General features: G+C 38.9%; 1 protein-coding gene across 2 annotated transcripts in view; it reads left to right on the forward strand.

Annotated features, from left to right (window-relative positions):
• CCNI (cyclin I) overlaps positions 1–20,665 on the forward strand; it is a 29,371-nt gene extending 8,706 nt beyond the window's left edge. For both annotated transcript variants that reach the window (XM_075204072.1, XM_075204061.1), the window contains 6 exons: positions 2,649–2,805; positions 12,148–12,282; positions 13,880–13,954; positions 15,859–15,999; positions 17,987–18,217; positions 19,071–20,665. In XM_075204072.1, coding sequence (XP_075060173.1) covers positions 2,692–2,805; positions 12,148–12,282; positions 13,880–13,954; positions 15,859–15,999; positions 17,987–18,217; positions 19,071–19,526 — 1,152 coding nt within the window. In that variant the 5' untranslated portion in view covers positions 2,649–2,691 and the 3' untranslated portion in view covers positions 19,527–20,665. The remainder of the gene's footprint in view (positions 1–2,648; positions 2,806–12,147; positions 12,283–13,879; positions 13,955–15,858; positions 16,000–17,986; positions 18,218–19,070) is intronic.
• Positions 20,666–25,887: the final 5,222 nt, after the last annotated feature.

The raw sequence follows: 25,887 nt of genomic DNA on the forward strand, positions 1-25,887 counted from the left end.
CCTTAAGAGGCCCATACACTCAGAGCAATTTGGTCTAAAACATCCAAATTGCTAAGTTGCTGTTTTTGTAAGTTTAAACAGCTGGCAACCCTGATCAACAGAATCCATTAGGTGCCAGTTTACAGTCTACATTTCTAGTTGGTTGATAGCCATTTTCTGCTACTGTGTGCTGTAACCTCATTAACTGGTCTCATAAGATCTGTTCGGCAAAGCGCTGACCAGGTGGGTCTGTCCAGTATGGCACATGTGGGTAGGTGAAGAGTGTCCCATTCTTTTTGCTTTCTTGATGGCAATCTCATTTATAAGTCGCAGTTTAATTTCTGGAAACTCTAGACAGCATGGTTCTTTGGCCATGAACTGCAGAACTCTGGTTCACTGGTATGAGGCACAGATTTATTTCTTATATTCTCACAGCCCACCAAGATGAAGCAAACTTACTCGTGTCCTAAAAAGGCCTGAACAATGAACTCAACCAGATTGCCCCATTAGCTGTCTCATCAGCTGATGAAAACGGCATTTGTGCACGGTCATCAGCTAGCTGCACTAACTGTGCACTACGTGATCCAAGTGTTAAGCCAAACTGACCTAATCATGTGATCGGATATGCTTCTGTGGGCAGCATTAGTTACTGAGCAATTTTAAAAAACTTTTTTAGATGTGCTAAACAGTCTTTTCTGGTGGTAAAGTCCCTAATAGTTGCCAAGTCAGCCATTTACAATCTGACTCTTCAAATACACATATTGCCTTCCAATATTGCAGTTAGTTCACATGTATTTATTGCAAGCATGTATATTTCATATGTATAAAGTAGCTATTCTACCATTTAATTTATTTTATAATTTATTTTTTTTATCAGTGTGGTTTGGGTAGGACTGACAACACTTAAGACCAAATTTCACTAAAATTTTTACACATGCGAAATGAGCAAATATTTTGTGAAACAGTTTTGAAAACATTGCTTATCTTTAGTATTTGTCTAGAAAAATTCAGTGAAACGTATGGGTAGCATAAACCCAAAAAGACCAACACTAATAGCTGGCAAATAATTATGTAAATTTGTGTACTGGCTGCATCAACTTTGAATGTAGTTTGTTATACTTGGCAAGTCGAGTCATGAACCCAAATATTGATTTTTGACACATTATAATACACACACTCCAATTGGTTTCAGTCAAATCCTGTTGGATGAAAATTTTGATTTGTGCAATGTCGCCCACATGCAGATTATGTCAGTGCTTTATATTAATCAAATATAACTTTTAATCTATGGGGCCACATGGTTGGTCACTGCACACTATATCTTCTGTTATGTTATTTTATTTTTTTAATTGCCTACTTAGTCATTGGAACAATATGGAACATTGATGCACTAGTAAAAACAAAAACACTTCATGACTGGAGTAGTTTTCAAAGGATAGTGCTGTTGTACCTGATAGTTATGTAGTCTGAGTGCCAAGCACTTCATGTTCAGGAAAATGTGCTGTTTAATGAGCACGGACTGTGCATGCTTTATTGTAGTGAGAGTGCTGGACTGTATTATATTTCATAGGCAATATTTAGTTATATTACAAAGTTTTTGAATGCAGCCTCTTTACACGTGTTTTAATCTTTTGGATTTTTTTTTTTTAATCTATTCTATTAATGTAATTTGCGATATCCTTATATTTAAGTATTTGATGCATACAGTGCTGCATAACTTGTTAAATAAGAATCAAACGTAGACATGCATAACTAAATACAGCTCAACAATGATACAGTACATGAGCTAGGCACTGTAGAATGGTAATTTGTCTGCACACGTTACAGTAGTGTACAAGTATCATTGCATGTTTGCGAGTACAAACTAAAGAATTTATTCTTGTTCCTCACCTTCTCCACTACACATTCATACCTCTCCCTACTTAGAAGTGGCACACCCCCACTTGGGCACTGCGCCCCCACTCCTGCTGTTACTTAACTTGGCAGGCAGGAGGTGTGGGAGATGTATTCTGCTCCTCAGAATGGGAATGTGGGACATGACTGCGACATCATAGCCGCATGCCACACTCCCAATGTAACACTGACATGGAGGAGCAGCACCTGGCAGCTTCACACGTAAGGAGCTACTGTCTGTTTCTCCTTCATGTCAGCGGCCAGCGCTGGCCTCTCTTCTGGTATGACTAATATATGCTCAACTTGACCTCTCTTATTGTACAATCATGTGGAATGTAGGCATGATATAAATAGGATTATAATATTGCAGTACTTGAATACCTCTCTTGCATAGAATATCACAGGTACTAAGACTGCAATATATCTCTCACCCCACTCCCAAATCTCATGATATTAAGGGCGGAATTCAGTTAGCCGCAATGTCCCTCAGAACAATCTCAGCTGAGCATTTTTACCATTACTACGGTAAAATCTCATTTTTTTGAGGTATGAAAAAAAATCAGTGTTGATTTCTGTGAAAATCTCGCGCCCGCAATATTCTGAAGAACATCATGGCTAATTGAATCCCCGCCCCCCTCCACAACAGTGTGTTTAAGCATTCTAGTTACAGTTGACAGGTAAACAACTGAAATCCTTCTTTGTACAATATGAGGGCATCATGTGTTTGCACTGTGTTTTGTACACTGTTTAACAAAAACATATATTTTGTTTTGCAGGTAGCTGTATCCGGTTGGGTGGCAGGCATATCCAAGGGGTACCATGAAGTACTCTGTGCCCCTGGAGAGCCAGAGACTGTCCTTTCTTCTGGAAAGGGCAGTCTCTAGAGAAGCCCAGATGTGGAAGGTGTATGTGCACAAGACACCTACCAACCAGGTACATCATTTTTTATTTTATTTTTTTCGTTTATTGTTTTGAGTAAGTAAGAAATTTAGTATTTCAGTAGTCCTTATTCTGTGCCCCTGTGTATACTATTCTAAAACTGTTGTAAGCCAATGCTGAAACTGGAAAATACTTATTCCGTGTGGTATTAAAGAATAATGAATTCTACATATACTTCATATCTGTAATTCATCTGACCTTACCTAAGGGATGTGTGTTGGGGAAAAATATTTTTTATCGTAATAGTTTAAAGTGTATTTGGATCATTTTTGTTTTATTTGTGTCAATCTATTGAAAGAGGACTTGGCATTAATACTAGCTTCCTACAAATAATAGTAATAATCAGAAGCTTCCTACAAATAATAGTAATAATCAGAAGATGACCACAAGGTGGTCTTCGAAGTGACCACTAGTTACTGAGTGGCAGGATTGGTCCATGTGTGGCCGAATCAAGGGGCCAGAGAAGGAGCCATGTCAGTCCCTACTAATAAATGGCAGGGAATGTGAACGAGTGATCATGTCTAGGTTAGGGTATATACACACATTGACTGAGTTCAATGTATTGAAAGCCCATTGGACAGATGTAATCCTAGAGATCCTTTTTCTCTATTCACTGAATATGGTCTTGGTACACACCATTATTTAGTCCTACCTCGAACACTTCTTGTTGTATTTTTGGTGCTAACGGTTTGTAAATGACATGAGGTTTATATCACTTTTAAAATATAAATGAATTGCAGTAAAGGCATTTTATAATTTTTTTTTGTAAATTTTCAAGTACAAAATAAAATTTTTGTTTTCTAGATAGGGTTCTGAAATTAGTCCTCCTCTGCCAGTAATGACTGATAATTATATCTTTATATAAATTATATAAAGATACAGTCATTGTATTATCTGCTTAACTTTACCAAGTGTTTGTTTCTTCAATTAAGGATGTTGGATCTTGTAATGTTGGATCTATAGTTTAAAGAGATGTGCACATTCACAACCTATGTTGTCATATTAAAGTGATGGGTTGTATTGTATTTTATCATGTGGGAATCACAGGACTATTCTATGAATTCATGCATTGTATACATAGTTCCTTCATAAACACAAACCATTAAAAGGTAGTAATTTATGAAGTGCATGCTATTGAAATGTAGGAACCCAGCAGCCCATTATGGTATATTTTACCCACACATATTTTGTCATGATGATGCAAAGCTTGTGCACTGTAACTTTTTGCACATCTATGCTTGGTGCCAGTTTATGGAGGTGTTGCCATAAACCGGCGTTTCAGATTCTGCTATTAATATGTGTATGACCTCAGCTTCATTTGACTTCCCTCCTGGCTCTAACACACTGGCACAATCAGACTATTGTTCTGACTCTTGCTGCCTGGCTACTTTCCTGACTATTCTAATTCTTGCTCCACCAACCACCTACTATTGGAATCCATGTCTGCTAGCATAGGTACTTTACCCACAAGCTTATTCTGACTCGGGATTTAAAGATGATCTGCCATTGTAGTCCACCAAAGTTCCAGAAACATATCAAAACTGAACATATATTATGTAACTAGCAGTCGACACAGCAGAGAAACATGTAATGGAGGTTTACCAAAACTATACATTTTCTGTTTCTTAGAGTGTGTCATAGTACGGGAACATATTGTGCATCTACATAATTGGGATAAAATTTAGTTGAGTAGGTTGTCAAGTAGAACAACCCTTTTCTATAAGTTCCATTCTGAAAGACATAATATTATTTACTTAGTGGATCCTGATTGCTTCCAGTATCTGAGAAATTAAGTAGTTTTTAGCAGTGAAATTCTTCTTCATGGCTAAATTGCTTGTTAACACCATGGTCATTAAACATGACTGTAATACATAATTCCTTCTAAATTCAGAACATTTCTTCCACTGTTAGTGTCCATTTTTTATTGTCGCCGATAACTGGAACTTAATGATGAAGCATCATGTTGTCTGTTCAAAGTGACTGTTAAAGTCTCTTACATTCATTTTGGCTAAAATATTTCATCATTCTAAGTCTAAGGTTTCAAAATACTTTTCTTAGAGGAACACAACAAACAAAACAAAATGCCCAGTAATTCATGATTTTGTTTTGAAATTGATTAGAATCGCAGCAACAGAATTTCTGGGGCTTCATACAATCCTTGTGATGCATTGCAACTGTCACCAACACACATTTGAGACCTGTGAGCTGAACCAAATAAGCCAAGACTTATTTTACTTTCTCCCGGTGGTGCTATTTTAACATTGTTCTAGGCAAAATGCTCTTGGTCTTAGCAGTAAAACCAATCACATTCTGGTGGCTTTTAGACAATACACCATTATGGTGCCAAGTATTCAAAATGGACCCCATTGTAGTGATCACTATGGAAAGCAGATCCCTTTCTGTTTACCCATATACAATACAGAGCTCACTCTGCTGACTAGTAAACAAACCACAGCTGATTCACGGTGGCATGTGTACAATACAGATACCCCATTCTCTGATGGCATGTGTACTCCTCTTTCCCTAGGTGTTTTGTTTTAAAGCAATTGCTCCATAAACTGTCGTCCCACGGTCTCTCATTGGCTAATGGCAGAGCTGTCTCCCGACAGCCTGCTATCATTGCCTCCATGTAATGGAGGCCTGGTAATTGGTTTAAAGTTTTTGACGCTGTAGAATGTAGATAAAATTGGTTCAGGGAGGCTACGTTTACTGCCGCTATGGACACCCACCATAATCTCTGCCTTAGTGCTGCTTTTTACAGGGGCAGGAACCATGGCCTGCAGCAAGGCGTTTTACCTCTACTAGCATGCCAATATTGTATACAGAGGACAAGGAGCTGTAGTGTACAAGGGGAATGGGTGCTTCACGATATGTTGGATGAATGGAACTATTCTGTACACTGGGGCATGATGTTCTGTGTTTCCATGGACATAGGTGCTGTTCTGTATGTAGGGAAGTGGGGGCTGTGCTATATATACTCCAGGCATTTGGCTTTAGTATATACTGTATTGTACTATATAGTGGGCTGGAACTTTATCATTTGCTGCACATGTGGCTCTATAATATGCTGGACATTTGAATCTGTATTACTATTGGGGAGAATAAGGCAGTATGAGATCATAATGGGCTGTGGCTCCAATTTTTGCACTGCAGCAGAGGCTCTCCTCGGAATTACCAGGCATCATAGAGGAATAACTTATGCTCATATTCTTAACAGCCCATTCAGTATTTTGAATATTGAGGGAGATGTCAGATACCTGTAATCACTCCTTACCCATTTGTTTGCCTATGATTATCTGTTCTTTATGTTGATATCAACTTATTACATTTTTGTTTTCTTCAACAGTAAATGCAGTTTGGTATTGTATAATGTGTGTCTAAAATTTTTAGCAAACATCCTACAGGCACCTGTTCACAAGTATTCTCCCAATATTAATTTGTTGAGTTTCATGAAAACAACAATTGCATTAAATTTGTAAGAGGAAGATTTGGTTCTACATTTTGCAGTGTGTATTAGTTCTTCTATGTTTTTGCTTGTGGGTATTTTTCTAGTAGTAATTTATATTATGTGCTCATGGAGGTGTTTTAATTGCTTATGCAAAACTCTGCACGTCAGCACAGCACAATTAAGGTGTCTATTGTCTAAGTCAAAGGTATATTTACTAAACTGCGGGTTTTCGAAAAAGTGGAGATGTTGCCTTTGGCAACCAATCAGGTTCTAGCTGTCATTCTGTATAATGCACTAAATAAATGATGGCTAGAATCTGATTGGTTGCTATAGGAAACATCTCCACTCCTTTCAAACCTGCAGTTTAATAAATCTAGCCCATAGTCTTTAAATTAACAGCATGTCTTCAGAGAGCTTTTATTGTTGTATACCAAAGTACCTTGACTGCAGGTCTGCTGTTGTCTCCTGTTTGATGCTGAACTTACAGCAGTTGGAATTAAGTAGAAAGGCAATTCAGTGAAAGAACATGGGTCTTTATTTAAAGCAGCAATCCCATAAAAAAATGAGGTGTGCTTTTTGTCATAACTTTGGCAAGCTGTAAGAAGAATGCTGGTGTGACGGGATGGACTTACTCTGCCACCCTGTCTTATTCATCTGTCTGCTATGGTTTATATGGGGTACATTCTTATTTTCAGTAAGCTGCCATTACTGACCACTCCTCAGTGTTCTCGGACATCAGACACTCGGACTATGAGTGCCAACTGCACACTAATTGTAGGAAAGTAGACTCTGCCACCACCAATCTCCTATACTGGCACCTGGAATCGCTTACTCCTGGGTGTACATTTAGTTGCTGCAGTACCTCTTTGCTGGTGACTCCTGACCTTCTTACTTTGAATCAGGACTGTGGGTAGCAGGCAGAGCATTAAAGCAAGACAGCATGGGGAATGGATAGAGTTTAATTCTAATCAGTAGGTCAGAGGATATAGCAGGCAATAGAAAACATGCAGGATCTTGAAAGCAGAGAGATGTTTATTGCTCATCAGTTAGAGGTGCTGGCGATCAGTTGAAGTACACACTGGAACATACCTCCCAAGGTTTGTCTCTCCAGTAGAGGGGTGGGGGCGTGGTCACTGCATGCTGAGTGCGTGCTCTGAGCTCTCGTATGGCTCATTGCCTGCTGTGGAATGCTCTCTGTGTAATGGGTGTCTAAAGCTTAGTTTATTCCCACGTAGATTACTAGATCATGTGGGGCTTTTAAAGTTCAAACACAGACCACTGTTGGTTTAATGTTTTGAAGTAGTCACAAAAGTTAAAGGGTTAGTGCAAGGGTAAGTATACAACATTACTATTCATTTTCCTTGATTGAAATCTGAGCTCTCATCTGAAACCATATACTACATATTCCATCTCTTTGCATATGTGCTCCCATTGCCTACTGTTTGAAAAACACATTTTTTGTAAACCTTCATATTTTTGATCTTTGTTTAAGGTGATATTATAAGCTTGGTCAGTGGTTATGTTGAGTAATTGCCTAGACATCCCTCTGTGCGAGGGCCCAAAATAATTAGCAACTGGATATGCTGGACAATTGGCTGATGGCTATGATTTGTATGTGTATAGTTTTCGGGACACTACTCTATTTGGACCACTTGTAATGTGGTGATTCAGCCACCATATTGCCAAATCAGACAATTTAGACCAACCACAGGTGTTCTGCCCAAATGACCAGATCTATGTGGGTAGCAAGCAGTATGGTGGGTCAGGACTGTCCTGCCTAAATTGGGAGGTATGCTCTTCTGGCATTATTAGAAAGGTGTGTGCAAGTTGTTAAGATGTGACTTTACACCGCTATAAATATTTCACTATGCAAAACTAAATATACCATTAGAGAATAAAATAAAATTACTAATCCATAATACACAGAATGCTACCACTAATAATACACATGATACCTTGCTATCATACACTGTTATAGCAGTAGCATGCCTTTCAAAATACTACAGAATAGTAAAATAAATGGCCACCAGCGAGAAACACACTCCATGGAACCTATTGATCCCAGTTATATACCTTTTTGTAGTAGTTATATAGTATGTATAAAGAATAAAATGTTTTTGCAGCATTGTACAATCTTTTACATTATGTACAGTTCACCAACAGAAGTTTCGGGAATAACACTGCATTTAACAGTTTGTCAGCGGTTGGGTAATGTCAGCATTTTACAATACTGTACAGGTCTTGGTGAACTTTGCTCCAAGCAGGAGACATACTGCACCTTATGACACCAAGCAGAATCTGAATATTGCATTTCTGTAGTCTGCATTTGTAGCGTAAACTTATCCAGTCACAGTACACAAACCTAAGAAAACTCCCTCTTTACCACTAAATATTGAGTGATGAGATAAGATGAATGTCTGACCTTTTACATACATCCAGTCTATTAACTTTCTTTACATGATTATAGCGTGGTATTTTCTAAACAAGATGACTTTTTTCTTTTTACAGTATGAAGCCTTCAATGGCAAAAACTTACCAATGTTGAAATGTACCTGCCAACATAAATTGATATTTTCTGCTTTAATACTGCACAGGAAACTATTTACTACTTTTTAGTCCATTACACATTTGTGAACATGTATCAGGGCACTCTAACAAAGACTGACACATTTTAGAAGTTGAGCAAACTGTGTTTTAGTACACTTATTTAGAATACAGAAGGCTATTATTATTAATAATAATAATAATAATAATAATAAAGATGATTTTTAAGGCATCACAGTGCTTTGCAGCGCTGTACAGTGGGGTTAAACAGCTCAAACCTAAAACAGGAACATACAAAATAGTCAAAATAAATGCAGACATGAAAACAAAGAGTATGGAGGACCCTGCTCATTAGAGAGCTTACATTCCAAGTGGAAGAGGGCACAGCTCAAACAGGAGCAAATGTGGCTCAGTGTGGAGACTGGGAAAGTGTGATTGAGCCAGGTAGGGAATTCCATAAGTGTGGAGCAGCATCATCTATTATATATACCATGGAAGAAGTCTTGTAAGCAGGAGTGAGAGATGGTTACCAGAGACGAGAAAAGGTGCAGGTCAGAGGTAGATCTGAGAGGGGAGAATATTTTGATATGAGATTTGAGATGTGTGAAGGAGTGGTGGTTTTGATAAGGGTGAGTAAGTTGAATTTGATCCTGGATGACACAGGGAGCCAGTATAGGGATTTGCAATGTGGTGCTGCAGATGTGCAGTGGTGAGAGAGGAAGATCTTTTTTGCAGCAGCATATAGTATGGATTGAAGTGTGGATATATGGGTGCCAGGAATGCCAGATAGCAGGAGGTTGCAGTAGTCAAGACGGGAGATGATGATGAGAATGGATAAGAGTTTTGGTAGCATGTTGAGTAAAATAAGGGTATAGTCTAGCAATGTTTTTAAGGAGTCGACAGGACTAGGAGAGAGTCTGGAAGTAAGGAAGAAAGCAGAGGGTGGAGTGACACCAAGGCAGCAGGCTTGGGAGACTGAGGAAATTGTGGTGTTATTGACAGTGAAGGAGATTTGAGGGCAGGTGGTGACTCTGGTAGGAGGGAAGATAATAAGTTCTGTTCTGGACATGTTGAGCTTTAGGTATTAATTGGAAATCCATGTGGAGATAGCAGAAAGACAGTTGGTTACACTACATAGTACAGAAAGAGAGAGGTTAGCGTAAAGGTGGTATGAGCGAATAAGTGCCCAAAGAGAAGAGTTGTACAATGGAAAAAAGGTAGAAACACTAAAAAAATGTTTCGATAGGTAGAAGGGGATCAGGAAGGGAACTGTCACAAAGGCCAATGGAATGAGAATGGTGTGTAGGAGAAGAGGGTGATCAACAGTGTCAAAAGCAGCAGAGAGGTCCAGGAGAATGACTATGGTGAAATAACCCTTAGACTTTGCGGTAAGTAGGTCATCACTTTTGTGAATGCAGTTTCAGTGGAATGTTGGGGGGTGGAAGCCTGATTTCAGAGAGTCGAGAATGGAATGAGAAGAGAGAAAGTGAGACATGCGTTTGTGCACTAATCGCTCAAGTAGTTTGGAGGCAAAGGGAAGGCGAGAAATAGGGCGGTAGTTGGAGAGAGAGACTGAATCCGAGAGATTGTTTCTTTAGAATTGGTGAGATTAGCGCATGTTTAAAGAAGGATGGAAATGTGCCAATGGAGAGACAGGTTAAAGAGGCGAGTTAGAGGTGGTCATGCAGTGGAGGAAAGTAGAGAAGTTGGGAGGGGATAGAGTTGAGGGGACAGGTTATGTAGGGTGAGAGGATGAGATGATTGCAGAGACTTTATCTTCAATTACTGGAGAGAATGAATTAAGGGTGGATTGGGGAGTGTAGGTAGAGGTGTATAGACTGAGTGGAATTTGGCATGAGGAAATATCTTTTCTTATTATTAATCTCTTCCAGTCCCGTAATGTTGGAGGTGCATTCCAGTGCTTTCTTAGCCTGGAAAGGAAATTATCTCTAAAATGTTCTCATAGTTTTATGTCATTAATCACACCTAAGAAGAGACAGATTTGAGGAGTAAAGGTCAGGGATAAGGTAAATCTGGATTGTGACAATTGGTGGCAGAACCAAATCATGGGAAAGATGGTTAACAATCGTTGGAGGAGAAAGAGCCTTACACTTGTGACACATTTATCTATAGGGGGAGATAAGAGTTGATAATCCTAGGTTATCGAAATTGCTTTGCTAAGCAGGGTTTTGGTATAACCCTTTCTCGAATAGGAAATGTGGCTACGGTAACTGGCAGTGTTGCATTGTGCAAAGCAAGTTCTAACTATAAATAGTGGAATTACATAGTACTGGGTAGGCTATACCTATTTGTTAAAAATTTCATAAAAATAGTTTTGCAGAGGTCTATGTGGCTGCTTGTTAAAATGGGAATGCAATCCCCATCCATTGATGCTCATTTCACAATCTTGTCCCACAACATAAAATCTAATTTTTGCATGTAGCACGAAATGAAGGGCTTCAGTGCACCTAAATGCCATTCAACTAACAGCTCCGGGAACTGTACATTTTTTTCACTCCAGCATTCACTGCATCCTTGACAGGCTAACAAGCCTTATTACTGTTAGTATGTTGCTTTTTGCTCATAGCTCTGTGACCCGTGAGTAAATATCTGCATCAGTACGGTAATTTTAAAGCAGATTGTTGCTCACAGAGCTTTGAGCAAAAAGCAGCATTGAATTACCATACTAACAGTAATAATGCGCGCCCCGCGTTGTGCTAAAGAACAACGCGGGGAAATGAATCCTAACCCTAATCTTGCTTTTTTGGTTTGTGCGTCTCTTTTTGTTTCTAAAAATGATATAGTCTAGTTTGTGCATATATACTTATAAACAAGACTTGTAGATTTTAGCGTATTCTGTAGAAACAAATCTAAGAGCTATTTCCTGCCTCTGTACCCACCACATACTCCAGTTCACTGAGGTGTAAAAAACAAAAAATGAAACTACTGTGGGTTGCAAATACTGTATTGACAAACAGAACATATACATACAGCTTCTAGTTGCATTTTGACATGTTGTGCACATAAAACAGAGTTTGGCTACAAGGGCATTAATACATTCTTTCCAACATTCCAGGACAAGTAATAGTGGAAAAATTGGTCATGGTTCTGATCCACTCAATCCCATATTTGCTAATGTCATGGCTAAGCTTCACTTCTTTCTGTCACCAAAAATCTGATCTGATTCACAAAAGCTCAAACTGTTTAGTATATGACATGTTAAATAAAAAAACAAAAACACTTTTTTTCATTTTAAGAAGCCTTGGTGTAGCATGTAAAAGTATCAAACTGTTTGTTGGAAACTATGTGCCTGGTCAACAATTGTATCATTTTTCTTTACACAGGATACAGCTATTTCTCCACAACAACGGGATGAAGTGATCCAGTGGTTGGCCAAAGTGAAACAACAGTTTCATGTTTACCCAGAAACTCTTGCCCTGGCCATCAGTATTTTGGATCGTTTTTTAGCCTCAGTAAAGGTGATTGCTGATATTAAGGTTCTACTATTGCAGATTTACACATTTGCGAAATGCTAAAGAATTTTCACTCAAAGAAATGTTGTAAAAATAAATTTATACTTTAATTACTATGTAATGATTTGGCAACTTGCAGAGAAGAGGGCTCATACTATGAACTACATACAGGATGCATAGCTTGCTTGTAGCTGTAGGAAATGTATTGATGATGATGTACAGGTCAAATAAAATATGCAACTATGTGATCTGCTCACAAGTGGAAAAAAACCAGGTGGTAATTTTTGGCAGGACTTGTCCTACAGAGCCACCACAAAACCATTATTCACTATTTCTGAATGCATACAGCAACTTAAAATGCTTAAATATAGCTAGCTGGTTATTTGTAAAACATGCACTACGTAATGTGCAGCCATGTTTGTATATAATCTGAGGTTAACCATAACGTGAAACAACCCTAGAATAATTTATAATTTCCTTTTTTGGTGCCTAATTAGGCTTGTAAACATGTATTTAAAATAAGCATTATATAGGTTTTTACAGATACATATTGAATACATTTAAAATGACATTAACATTGCATGGTACACAACGCAAGCATGTACACGTTAATAATTTCAGAACGCACTTATTTTCATGTTGTCAGCATATGTTTATCTTTCAAACTAGTGGAAAACATTTTGAACTTATCTTTTACAATGCATTTCTTGTTTTGTTTTTTGGTTGTATTGTTTTTAAGATTAGGTTCATGTGAGTGTTAATTATGGTAAAGTGAGTCATGTATATAAGGATGATGTCACATAGCAGCAAATAAACGCTGTACTTTCACAGTGCTAAATTGCTCTGCAATAACACCAGTGTGCTTCAGCTTTGAAGCCGCTGATTGGCCTCTGGTGCCATATAAGCATTTCTACACCCATTATAATATATGTAAATCTCTTGTTGCGGTCTCAAATTTTGCAGCTTGTTTGACATTGGCCAAAAAACACCTACTGTAAACACTATTATTTTTCTCCAAACACATACTGCCCAATATTGTTGATGGTCTTAATTTTCCCTATTTTTTTCTATCTTTCCTGTACAAGATGCTCATTTATTCAGCCAACACCACAGACATTTATCAGGTATATAATGCTGGCTGGTTTTGGCCTGAGCCTATATGGTAACGAATGCCCTGATTTTTGGAATAAAATGTCTTGAGTTCTAGGTCCTGAAGAATATGTCAGACCACACTTTCAATGGGAAGTCTTAAAAAAAAAAAAAAAAAAAAAAATACAGCTAGAATAGTCAATGCATCTATTTAGCTTATTTCAAATGATGCAATCTTTATATAAAAAAAGGAAAAGCTGTGGAATATTGCCTTCACTTGCTTCCTTTGTAGGCCAGACATGTAGGTTGTGCCACAAATTTAATGTAATAACAGAACTTCTGTAGCAACCAAATATTGTTGGGCTGAATCAGAATCTTGTAAAACATTTCTTGGGATACAGCAGGAATTCCAAAACTAATTAAGGGTTCAATTTAGCGCGTTTTAGCTTGGTAAATAGAAATAAAATTAATGTGCTTTGAATGATAAGGCATCATCCTGTCTTTTACTTGGCAGGCCCATCCAAAATACTTGCGGTGCATAGCAATCAGCTGTTTCTTCCTTGCTACCAAAACCATTGAGGAGGATGAGGTAGGTTAATTATTTACGTGAGAATAATACAGACTTTGAGAGCTATGAGGCTACTACAAAATATGTTTTCATGCTTATATTGATATATGTTTTGAACCTTTGCAGTAGTAATAATAATAGAATTGGAATGTTGACAGGAAACCTAAGGCTGTATGTGATTTTTGTTTTTCTTATTGTGACTATATTGGTCAGGGAGCCCTCCTGACCTGTTGGTCTTTATTGTCCTCCAATACTAAGTCTTCACAAGTTATTTAGCGCTAGATCAACTCTCTTCTGTACTTTATAGTACGTTTGAAGTACAACTTCCATAAGAAGGAAGGGGATCTTTCAAGTCAAGGAATAGCTTCAACACAAACAAACATACGGAGGCAGAGAGAAGTTCAATAGAGAACTACTTTTTTTTTTATAAATCAAGTATTGTTTATTGAAAGTGTTTCAAACAAAAGAAAAACACAAGCCCACTAAAGAAAAGTAAAAAACCCTAAAAACTAAACTGACTTACTATTCTTATACATAAAAAGCTATCCGCAGTTCAACCATTTAAGAAGATACACATTTAAAATTAACAGAATATAATTAGATATGTATGAATAATTTGAAAGAGAAATTGGAAACAGCGAAAATTATTCTGCTGTACAGAAAAATAACTTTCAGTGCAGCAATAATTGTCAAGGAAACAAAACATAAAATGGTTAGGAAAACCTTTGTGTTATATACTGTATAATATTGACCAGAGTGCGCTTGGGTAGGCTAACCAGGGTTTCCAGGAAAGATATCACATGAGACTCACACTGGAGGGACCTCCTGGTCGTCAGAGCGTATTCTATATTGCAATGGATACCAACATATCTGGTGGTATTTATGTTTAACATTCCTACTGGTGTACATATGATGCTCAGTGATCGAATCCATCAAGTAAAGGTATCGCCAAGTCCAAATTGACCCGGCGCTGCCCACAGATAGGTCCACTCAACCGAGTTTAATGCCTTGTTTGGTATTGGAGTAGTACATTTTTGAGGCTGATCAATATGTTTGATTACATAACTCACACACCACCCATTAATGAATTAACTTACAGCTTTGTATGTGAAAAATTTTGCTCTGACATAATGAAATTCTAAAGGGGCATCCGTGAGCACTTTAGGGTCTTCACATTGCTCAACAATATCATGTTGCATAGAACTACTTTATATTCTGAAGGTAGCTAGAGACATAGGGCTAGATTTACTAAACTGCGGATTTGAAAAAGTGGAGATGTTGCCTATAGCAACCAATCAGATTCTAGCTGTCATTTATTTAGTGCATTCTACAAAATGACAGCTAGAATCTGTTTGGTTGCTATAGGCAACATCTCCACTTTTTCAAACCCGCAGTTTAGTAAATATACCCCATAGTTGTTAAAGTGGAAGGGATCGAACAGACTAAACTACTATAATCATACACACTGCTATTTGGTAAAGAATGCTGTGGGTGCAAACATGCTTGGGATGCTTTGCTAAAATGCTCCAGCTGTTCAGTTGAGCCTTACAAACAAAGGTCTACAATGTTAAAGCAACTGTAGAGAACAGTGGTGTAAGGGGGATCCTTTCAGGGACGTTGGACAAAAATCTGCTGGATTTTTCTACAATTTCCCATGTATCTCCCTCTTTGCATCCACCCAGTCTCTGCACAACTTGACTAGCATATCCTTCAGATTGTAAGATCATATGGATTAGGACTTCTGCTCCTTCTGTTAAGTGTGTTGTTTGTTTTATTACAGTTTTGTGGAATTTTATTGCACTGTATAATTTCTGAATAATAATTATAAAGATATTCAATAGGAGTTCAAAATCTATTGTAGGCTTGCGTTTACATAATCCCATAAATGGTTATCTAGCGGACGCTGAAATGTATTTATCTTCTAGCGGATTCCTGTCCTCAAGGTTTTGACTCAGGGAAGTTCCTGTGGCTGCTCTCCAGCTGAGGTACTCAGGATGGAGCGGATTATTCTGGACAAACTGAACTGGGACCTTCACACGGCAACACCTTTGGATTTCCTTCAAATTGTAAATATGCTTTAATTGAAGAGATTTTCAAAGGAACTGCTTGTATGTGGAGGCATATTTGAACATAACGTTCTAAAACAGTGATCTTGTTTAGATCTTTCCCTGACCTGATACGAGTTCTATGTGGGGACTTTTTTTTACACTGCTGCCGTAGAACCTATATTACACAGATAGAGAGAGATTTATAGTTCTGAGCTAATGTTAATGTCCCTTTTATAAAACAAAACCACCTTGTGTGATGTAAGGATTACTGGACTCGTTAGTGTAAATTATAAGGATATTAGGGGGTAAATGTATCAATTTGCGGGTTCTTCAACACCCGCGTGTTCAGCCTCATCCGCGATTAAATTTCAAGCGGCGCTGCATTGTAAAGGGAAGTTAACCCTTTACAATGCAGCGCCGCTTAAAATTTAATCACGGAAGAGGCTGAACACGCGGGTGTTGAAGAACCCGCATATTGATTAATTTACCCCTAGAAGTCCTCTTAGAGGTTGGTCATGGTACTCTGAGTTGACTTCTAATACCCTTATGCTTTATAGTAAAGGGTACTTTATTTCCTATATATGTATTTATATGCATGGCCCAAAAACGCATACTTCTAACAAAGTACACAAATATTGTACAGCCCTCTGGCAATGGAAGGGTTAATGTAGCGGACAGCTGTGGATACTGATGGCAGCCAGAGGCTTCTATGCTGACCTGTTTATATAATATATATACCTTATATTTGCATATGACTGCTGTTCAGTCATAAGGAAATATAAATTATTATTATGTTCATTTTCAACTATGCTATTCTTAATAAATAGTCCTGCTGAATCCCCTTTAAAGTAGCCGTTAAGATATTTTGTAGTTTTAGGTGTTATCCACTAACTAGACTATGGAAAGTGGCCTAGCATATTAAAATGTTTTGTACTCCTGTAAATTGATCAGTTACATGTTAAAATAGGGAATTGCTAATCTCTGAGGAGTTTGTGCTTTGGGGAGTTGCTTAAAGGGGAGTGATGTATAAACAATAAATAATTTTGCTTTATTTTTTTTAAATCATACGCTTTCACATGAATGAATAAATATTTCCCATTGTATTCCATACAACTCTGTTTCTGTTAGAAATAAAAGCTTTGATTTGCTGACACATGCTCTGTCCATGACAGTTCGTATTAATGAGGCTTAGGGCTAGATTTACTAAACTGCAGGTTTGAAAAAGTGGAGATGTTGCCTATAGCAACCAATCAGATTCTAGCTATCATTTTGTAGAATGTACTAAATAAATGACAGTGAGAATCTGATTGGTTGCTATAGGCAACATCTCCACTTTTTCAAACCTGCCGTTCAGTAAATCTAGCCCTTAGAGCAGGGTTTCCCAAACCCAGTCCTCAGGGCTCCCCAACAGTGCAGGTTTTCTGGATCACATGTGACATAATTAGGACCACCTGTGGATCTGTTACAATGTGTCAGTCAGTAATGAATACACCTGTGCTCCAGCAAGGAGATATGGAAAACCTGCACTGTTGGGGAGCCCTGAGGACTGGGTTTGGGAAACCCTGCCTTTAAATGTGATCCCACCACATACAGGGCAGTGCTCTTACATGAAGACATAAAAGTGCATCACGTTAAGGCATATTGTTACACTTCCACACCATACATAGACTATGTAGGATTGTCCCGCCCCCAGCAGAATGGTGTTCTATCTACTTGTCTATCAAGATCTTAGCGCAGGAGTCTTAAGTGGTAAGAAAACAATAAGCTAATGGGGGTGATTTATCATGTGAAACCCCAGATGCTTAAAATGCCTCTACACAACAACAAAAACAACAATTTGCTTTGTCTTTTAGTTCCCCTTCTCTACTTTTCTAAATAAAGTGATGAAGTTATCAACAGGATTGCTGAAAAAACCCATTCAATGAGTATATTTACAGTTATAGGTTTTACACATTACATTGTGGATAATCTGTTAAATTTCTTTGTGTAACTTTCTATTTACCAGTTCCATGCCATGGCACTGACCACCAGCCCTCAATTGTTAGACAGGATGCCTGAGATAAATCCATCGCAGCACATGGCTCTGCTGACCCACCAGCTCTTACAGTGCGTTGCCTCTCATCAGCTCCTGCAGTTCAAGGGCTCCATGCTGGCACTGGCTGTACTCAGCCTAGACATGGAAAAACTGCTTCCTGATTGGCTAGCTTTTACCATCAAACTGCTTCAGTCTGCACAGGTGAGTAGTACGTTCTGATTCTTGAACATTGGTCTTCAACAAAATAGGGCATATTCAATGTCCATTTTTAAAGCTAATGGATCTGTGTATTATTATTATTATTATTATTATTATTATTAGCTTTTCTTTATAACTCACCACAAGGCTTCCACAGTGGGTTAGTAAAATGCAACAATATTGCATAAATACATACAGATAAGTACCAACAGATAAGCAGAATAATAAATGCATGATGCAATTAACAGAACAAGTTGCATGGCATATAAAAACAGTTCTGCATAACCTGAAACCGGAACATCAAGGGGGTCTGAGTGGACAGGCATGAACTATAGGGTAATGGACCCTACCTGTGAGTGCTTACACTTTAAAGGAAGGGGTAGTAAGAGACAGTAGGAGGAAATTGGACAATAGGCATAGTGGGGTTCACCATTGTGCAGAGGTCTGCAAGATACTGAGGGCATGATGTAAAGATGCCTAGATCGGGCCTATTTGGGCAACGTCCAGGATAGTACAGGGGTCTAGATGGTGTCTGTGCCTACATAGTGGTAAAAGAACGGCAAGGCAATATTATGGCAAAGCAAGATTGCCGTTTTAAATTTAGCTGTCAAAGTCGCTGAATATCATTGATTTGCAAAAATCTCTAATACATTTAACCCCATGTAACATTTTCTAGAATGTACTAGACAATTGATAGCTAGAGTCCTTTTTAGAAGTTTTAGTAGATCTACCCCTGTGTGCTGTATTTGCTTCTCAATAGCTTCCCGTGATGTATCCAGGTTGATATTCTCACAATTTCTGCTCAGAGTTAATTTTATGAATGGACTCCTGCTTATACCTGTACTCTTTGTTACAGATCGATAGCTCCCAGCTGTTCCTCTGTCGGGAAGAGGCAGCACGGCACCTTTCTCCTCTGCAGGCTTCCTTGCCTCCCAATGCTGTATACATCTACAGTCCTCTCAAGCGGACACTGGTGACCTGCAACAGAGGAGCGTACCAATTCCGTCCCTCCCCTGTCCCAGGCCCAGTAGTCCACAACCAGGGCAAAAGCAAACCAGGAGTTCTTATGAAGGGAGCAGCTTTCTTCTACCAGCGGCTAGCAGCTCCAGCTGCCTGCAAGCAGGCTTCCACCAAACGGAAAGTGGAGCAGATGGAAGTTGACGACTTCTATGATGGGATCAAGAGGTTGTACAATGAAGATAGCACTGTGGAGGTTGGGACCATGGAGATTGCTGCATGCAATAGTGGCCTATCTAGGCAAGAGGGCAGCATATCCCCATGTCCCCAGTTACAAGCTGTGTCTGTCATGTAACGTCAGCACTTAACACTGAAAGACCGCATGCTTGGTAAGATTCCCATTGACACCTTCAACTGTTGGGGAGGTACAGCTTTCAATGCAGTGCATTGGAGACCTCCTAAACAAGAATGGTGATCAAACCATACTAAATGCTATACAGGCCATGCCCTACCAGTTCTGGACAGAGGTCTACAAGCCCTGCCTGATTTTTCATGCTGCTGATCCTTGTTCCACCTGTCATTTAAATAAAAAATGAAAACTTAAAACAAAAAGTAAAAAATTATTAAAACAACAAAAAAGTAGCAAAATTGTTTAACTTTCTAGTGTTGTCAGTTCCACTGTGTTTTGCTGGTATATCAACTGTATCTTGTGCACCTTGACATTTCTCGTGCAAGTCTGTTCTATCTTGTGTTCTACAGTTGTCCTTGAGTATTAGCTCTTATCTTGGCCAATGCTTTTATTTTTCTTCTGCTTTATTGTGAAAACTGACTTTACTCTAAACATATTTTCATTCCTTTCAAATTAACAGACAAAATGATAATCATACAAAGTTAAATAGAGATGTTTCATTGTAGCGCCATGTTAAATCCCCTCGGCTTTTTAAGCATTGCGTGGGTTTTAATATGACACCTATTGTACAAATTAAATTAGTGGTGCTTGTGAGAGAATTCAGTTTAATTTGTTCTAGAATTAACCTCTGTGCTTTTACTCTGCAGCAATGGGCCTTGCAGTGCAGTCATCCTCTATTAGTAGTAGGGTTGGTGATGCAGAACCAGTGAGATGTGGTTTCGCTCTCAGATCTGCACCCACTATATAATTTTAATACTATTCAGAACGTTAAGATAAAAACTAAAATTCACTTATTTGTAGTTAAAAAATGCATCATGATATAACTATGGCTGGTTTTGAAGAATATTAGAATATTTTTCCACAACCATCAGGATTTCCTTGTTTTTTCACTGGGACGGTGTTAACTTTAGAAATGGTTAGCGATACCTCTTCTTTGTCCCAGCATGCCTATTTGTTTATTCTGTAAACCTGTATTTTTCATGACAAACTACTTTAGAGATCACTGCTCAGTCTGGGGCAGGCATGGCCGATGGAATCTTACTCACATATAAGTTTTTCCTGGTTGCAATAAAACATTGCCCTAACCTCATTGTGTCAAAGTTCTTTTTTTCTAAGGTGGATGTTGGTTATATTTTAAAATGTAAATGTATCTTTAAGGTGTTGGACAACAACAGTTTTGTATATGTAAAAATATTTTCAGCAGCTGTGTAATCCATAAACTGACATACAGTGTAGAGAAAAAAACAAGCCCGCTCTCGGTATATCACATACTATATATGGTACCAGCTGCATGTCAATAATCCTGCGCTCAGTATATCCCATATTGTATATGGTACCTGCTACATGGCAATAATCCTGCGCTCAGTATATCCCATATTGTATATGGTACCTGCTGCATGGCAATAATCCTGCACTCAGTATATCCCATATTGTATATGGTACCTGCTGCATGGCAATAATCCTGCACTCAGTATATCCCATATTGTATATGGTACCTGCTACATGGCAATAATCCTGCGCTCAGTATATCCCATATTGTATATGGTACCTGCTGCATGGCAATAATCCTGCACTCAGTATATCCCATATTGTATATGGTACCAGCTGCGCACAATATAAATGCCCATATATGTATACAAAACAAAAAGACAGTTGTCAGCGCTTATCCTTTACACTGCATATCTGTGTATCAAGCAAAATAAGAAAACATGAGGTATTGGTTAATTTTTTTAATCAAAACATTTAAGCCTGCATACCATCGTCAAGGGCACCACATTATATGCAGGTACTACACTGACCTATATGCTTTAAACACCATTAGAATGCAGTTATAATCAGATGCACTCACCTCCCAGGTATAGGGATTTACATCTAGCAAGGGCTGGCTTGTGAGCCACATACAGTGTTGTCTTTTACTAGTGGGGGGAATAAATCCTATCAACTATTTGGAATCTGTCCGCAAGTCTCACAGGAGACTACACATATCACAGAGCTTTTCTGTCAGTGTTACCATTACGGCCACCCCTACGCTGACTATGCTGTCTGAATACCATGTCTAATTCTACTATGATAATGCTTGCAGGCCTCAGTATACTTTCGTTGTAGCAGGAACAACGTATCATTATGCTATCAGAAGCTGTAGGACTAGATTTATTCATATATTTGCACAGGAAATAGACACAGGAAGCTATTGGTGGTAAGACAGGAGGTACAAAATGTAGGCAGAATTTGTCTTGATTTAAAAAAAAAAAAAAAAAAATGTGTTTGAGTTTTTCAGGGCAGTGCAGGGCTGGAAATCTGTTCCTCCCCCCCCCACACACACACACGAGGAGAATGAAAAGGAGAGATGGTGAAGAGGCTCCAGTTACACCACATTATCATCATGATGGAGGGTGAAGGACAAACTGGGATTTGTACCAGTGATACTACACCTCATGATACTCGTGCATGGCCTCCTTGCTCTCATACATATACTTTAATGTTTCCAGACATAATTGACAAGGGCAATCCAGTTGTGGACACTAGGAGGCTCAGACGCCATCCAACTCCTGGCAAGAATTACTTTGGCCAGTGAAGTTAAATTGAACATATATTTAAACAGCAGCTTGTTAAAACTCTTTGGGCTAGGACCCTTACGACAGGCTACGGTTTCATAGGCGGAATGGGAAGGGGAATGGGTGTATGCATGTAGACAATGTACACTAGGGGCTAGATTTACTAAGCTGCGGGTTTGAAAAAGTGGGGATGTTGCCTATAGTAACCAATCAGATTCTAGCTGTCATTTTGTAGAAGGTACTAAATAAATGAAAGCTAGAATCTGATTGGTTGCTATAGGCAACATCCCCACTTTTTCAAACCCGCAGCTTAGTAAATCTAGCCCTTTGTCTTTTTGGTCTCACATTGGAAAACCCTTGGGCACAGGGCAGGAGATGGCTGTCTATGTACAGAGTTCCAAAAGACGTGCACAACGGGACATGTCCAAAGCATATGCCAGAAAGTGTCTAGGAGGATTACATTTAGGGCAAGCAGAGCTGTCGCGCTTTTGTCGTATCCCATGCAGTTGAATTGGAGTGAAGTACACTCTATGCCAGGGTTTCCCAAACCCAGTCCTCAGGGCTCCCCAACGGTGCAGGTTTTCTGGATCACATCTGACATAATTAGGACCACCTGTGGATCTGTTACAATGTGTCAGTCAGTAATGAATACACCTGTGCTCCAGCAAGGAGATATGGAAAACCTGCAGTGTTGGGGAGCCCTGAGGACTGGGGTTGGGAAACCCTGCTCTATGCAAAACCAAAAAATGCACCTGTTTACACTGCAGGCATAAAGTGGGCTCCGTAGTGCCACCAATCACCAAACTCTCATCAGAGTGATCCTCCAGGTCAACCTATCACTTGCACCGTGTCCCTGCCAAATTGGGATGCAAGAGGTATGTCTCGGTTGTAAAATTTGGAAGTTGGGTATCGAGGACTCAGCCCTGAGCTGTTCAAATGATTTTAAATGGCTATACGCAAATCTGACCAAGGGTATGAATCCCCACTCTTTTTGACACAACAGAGCTCCTACAAGCTTAAATGGCTCCAGACGTCTACAGATAAACCACAGAGGAGTATCTGGGTCCTGCCCCACACCACCAAAGAAGCTATGTGACACCGACCAAACTGTAGAAACCTGTCTTACAATAGGAACAAGCTTAGCAGTCACTTGGTTCACAAGAAGAATCTGCAATGGTCCAAGGGAAGAGTCTGTTTGCCCAGAAATTGTCGGGAGACATCCCCGGTGGATCACCGAACCAAGCAACTAGATGGGTAAGCTGAGAAGCAAGGTAATATATCTGAAGGTTGGGAAGGGCCAGGCCTCCTGTGTTCTTGTACCTACACAGTACGTTAAATCAAACTCAGGGACACCAAAGGGTATGAAAAAGTGAAGATGTTGCCTATAGCAACCAATCAGATTTTAGTTATTTATCTAGTACATTCTAAAAAATGACAGCTACAATCTGATTGGCTGCTATAGGCAACATCTCCACTTTTTCAAACCCACAGTTCAGTAAATGCACCCCAAGTGTCTATTGAGAATGTGGAACACCTTGGTCGGCAATAACACTGGGGAGTGTTGAAGCAGATAAAGATACTTAGGCTGAAAAACCATTTTTATCAGATTAATTCACTCTGTCACTATGAGGAGAAACTTTGCCAAGAAAGACATGTTGTTTTTTTTAAGGTATTCAGTTACCGGATCAATATGAAGCTTAACATAATGAGTTCTCAAATGCCCAAGTATTTAAATTTACTTGGCCATAACAATGAGTGACAAGTGGCGATGTCTGCCACCCAAAGGAAAAAATTAGAGAATTATACTAACTGTTAACTTCCTTTCCTTGAAATACTGTATGATGGCCCTCAATGGGTTAACTCCCTAATCAGCTGAATGTAGACAGGAAACAAGAGAACACCTGGAGGGTATATAAGGTGACGACTCCTCCATACCAGTGTCTTTAGTAACTTTCAAAGCTGGGTGGGAAACATAGGGCTGCCATGGAGTATTTCAAGGAACGGAAATTAACGGTGAGTATAATTCTCCAATTTTTTTCTTTGGGTTGGCGGACACCGCTGCTTCTCACGCATTGTTGTGGCCAAGTAAGGTGTGACAGGATGGACCTCCTATGCCACTCTGTCCATGCTTGCTGGGGATATGCTTGGCTTGCCTTGTCTTGTCACCATCCCCTTCCTTTATCCCCAATTGTGCCTTCTACCCAAGTAGGAGGGGTTTACTGCCACCACTAGGCTCCTTTACCGGCACCTAGGACTGCTTCCTTCTGGATAACTCTTGCTGATAGGGTAGCCCCTTGCTGGGCACCTGGGCTGGAACACTTTACCTCTTGCCTGCAGATCAGGGTTGCTGTGGATGGTTCTCACTGGCCAATCACACTGGCCAGAGCTGCTGGGTAGCAGGCAAAGCTTGGGTAATAGATGCAGTTCCAACCTCAGAACAGCCGGATAATGGATTAGATTGGTCTAATCTTAAAGTCACAGGAATTACCGCAAGGTAAGTAAGCGTCAAAGCAGGATCTTGAAGCAGTGATGTTTTATTAGCGCGTGTCCTAATAAGGATAGTTACACAATAGTTTATGGTGCTAGTGATCTATGTAGGTACAGATGGAATAATATATAATACAGCCTGCACATAAATCAGCCTGGAGGGGTTAAAAACATTTTACAGAGCTGCTAGTGGCACTACAACGTCTGAAATATTACATCAAATCTCAGGATGTAAAATCCTCTAGACTTGGAGTCAATGCAATTTTATAATTACAACAAAATTTATATGAATCTGTGGTTTCCTAAAACTTCCTAGTTGCATTGTTCAGCGGTTTCCTCTTTAACAAGGCAAGATAACAGGTAACTACTGCTGTGTATTCAAGTGTTGATCACTCGCAGATGAAAACGATCTAATTAGTCTAATTGGGGGTTCCTCTATAAAAGTTACAAAATCAAATCATGATATACTGTCTTGGAGGTTACAAATCAAATTTCCTCCAACATTTGCCTATTGTATTAGAATTAAGTACATTTCTGATACAGAAATATAACAGGATAAAAAAAATCAATGATATAAATTGGTACACTGCTATTAATTTAAAAAAATATACAAAGTAACACTTGGGTATTTGGGTGACTGAGAATGCCTTTGATTACGTTAAGCTTAATATCGATCTGTTAACTGAATACCTAAAAAAAAAAACAAATGTCATTCTTGACAAAAGCTTCCCCTCAGTGACCGGGAGATTTAACTTGATAAAAATCCTTTTCCTACTCTATGACAGCCCTCACAATGGCCTGTACCAAAGCAGTATAAATAGTAGGGTGGACCATACAATCAACAAACTGAGTAACGCATAAATTAATTTTTAATTGAACAACGTGTTGGAGACTCTGCTTCCAAACTGCGCATCAGCAGCAGATAAGACATTTTTTTTTTAAATGTCTGTTTTATTGATTTTCAAATAAAGCACAAAGCATACAGACATCAAAATTGTGTCGATCAAAAACATAGTGTGTAAACATTCAAAACATATTCAGATTATAAAATACTTAAGATTCTTGTGACACATTGTCCAAAGAAAATGACATCACCACAAGTCATGGAGATATAATGAAATCCTTAAGTCAGTCATGTGTCCAGATATATATAAACATCAAAACAAAACATTAAAACAATCATTCAAACCTCCAGTGAATCTTCCAGTCAGTGTCTGAATAACTATGAACGACAAATATTGTGGTAGTAAATGTAGTAAACAAAG

The sequence above is a fragment of the Mixophyes fleayi genome, chromosome 1, assembly GCF_038048845.1.
Source record: "Mixophyes fleayi isolate aMixFle1 chromosome 1, aMixFle1.hap1, whole genome shotgun sequence".
Taxonomy (NCBI): Eukaryota; Metazoa; Chordata; class Amphibia; order Anura; family Limnodynastidae; genus Mixophyes; species Mixophyes fleayi.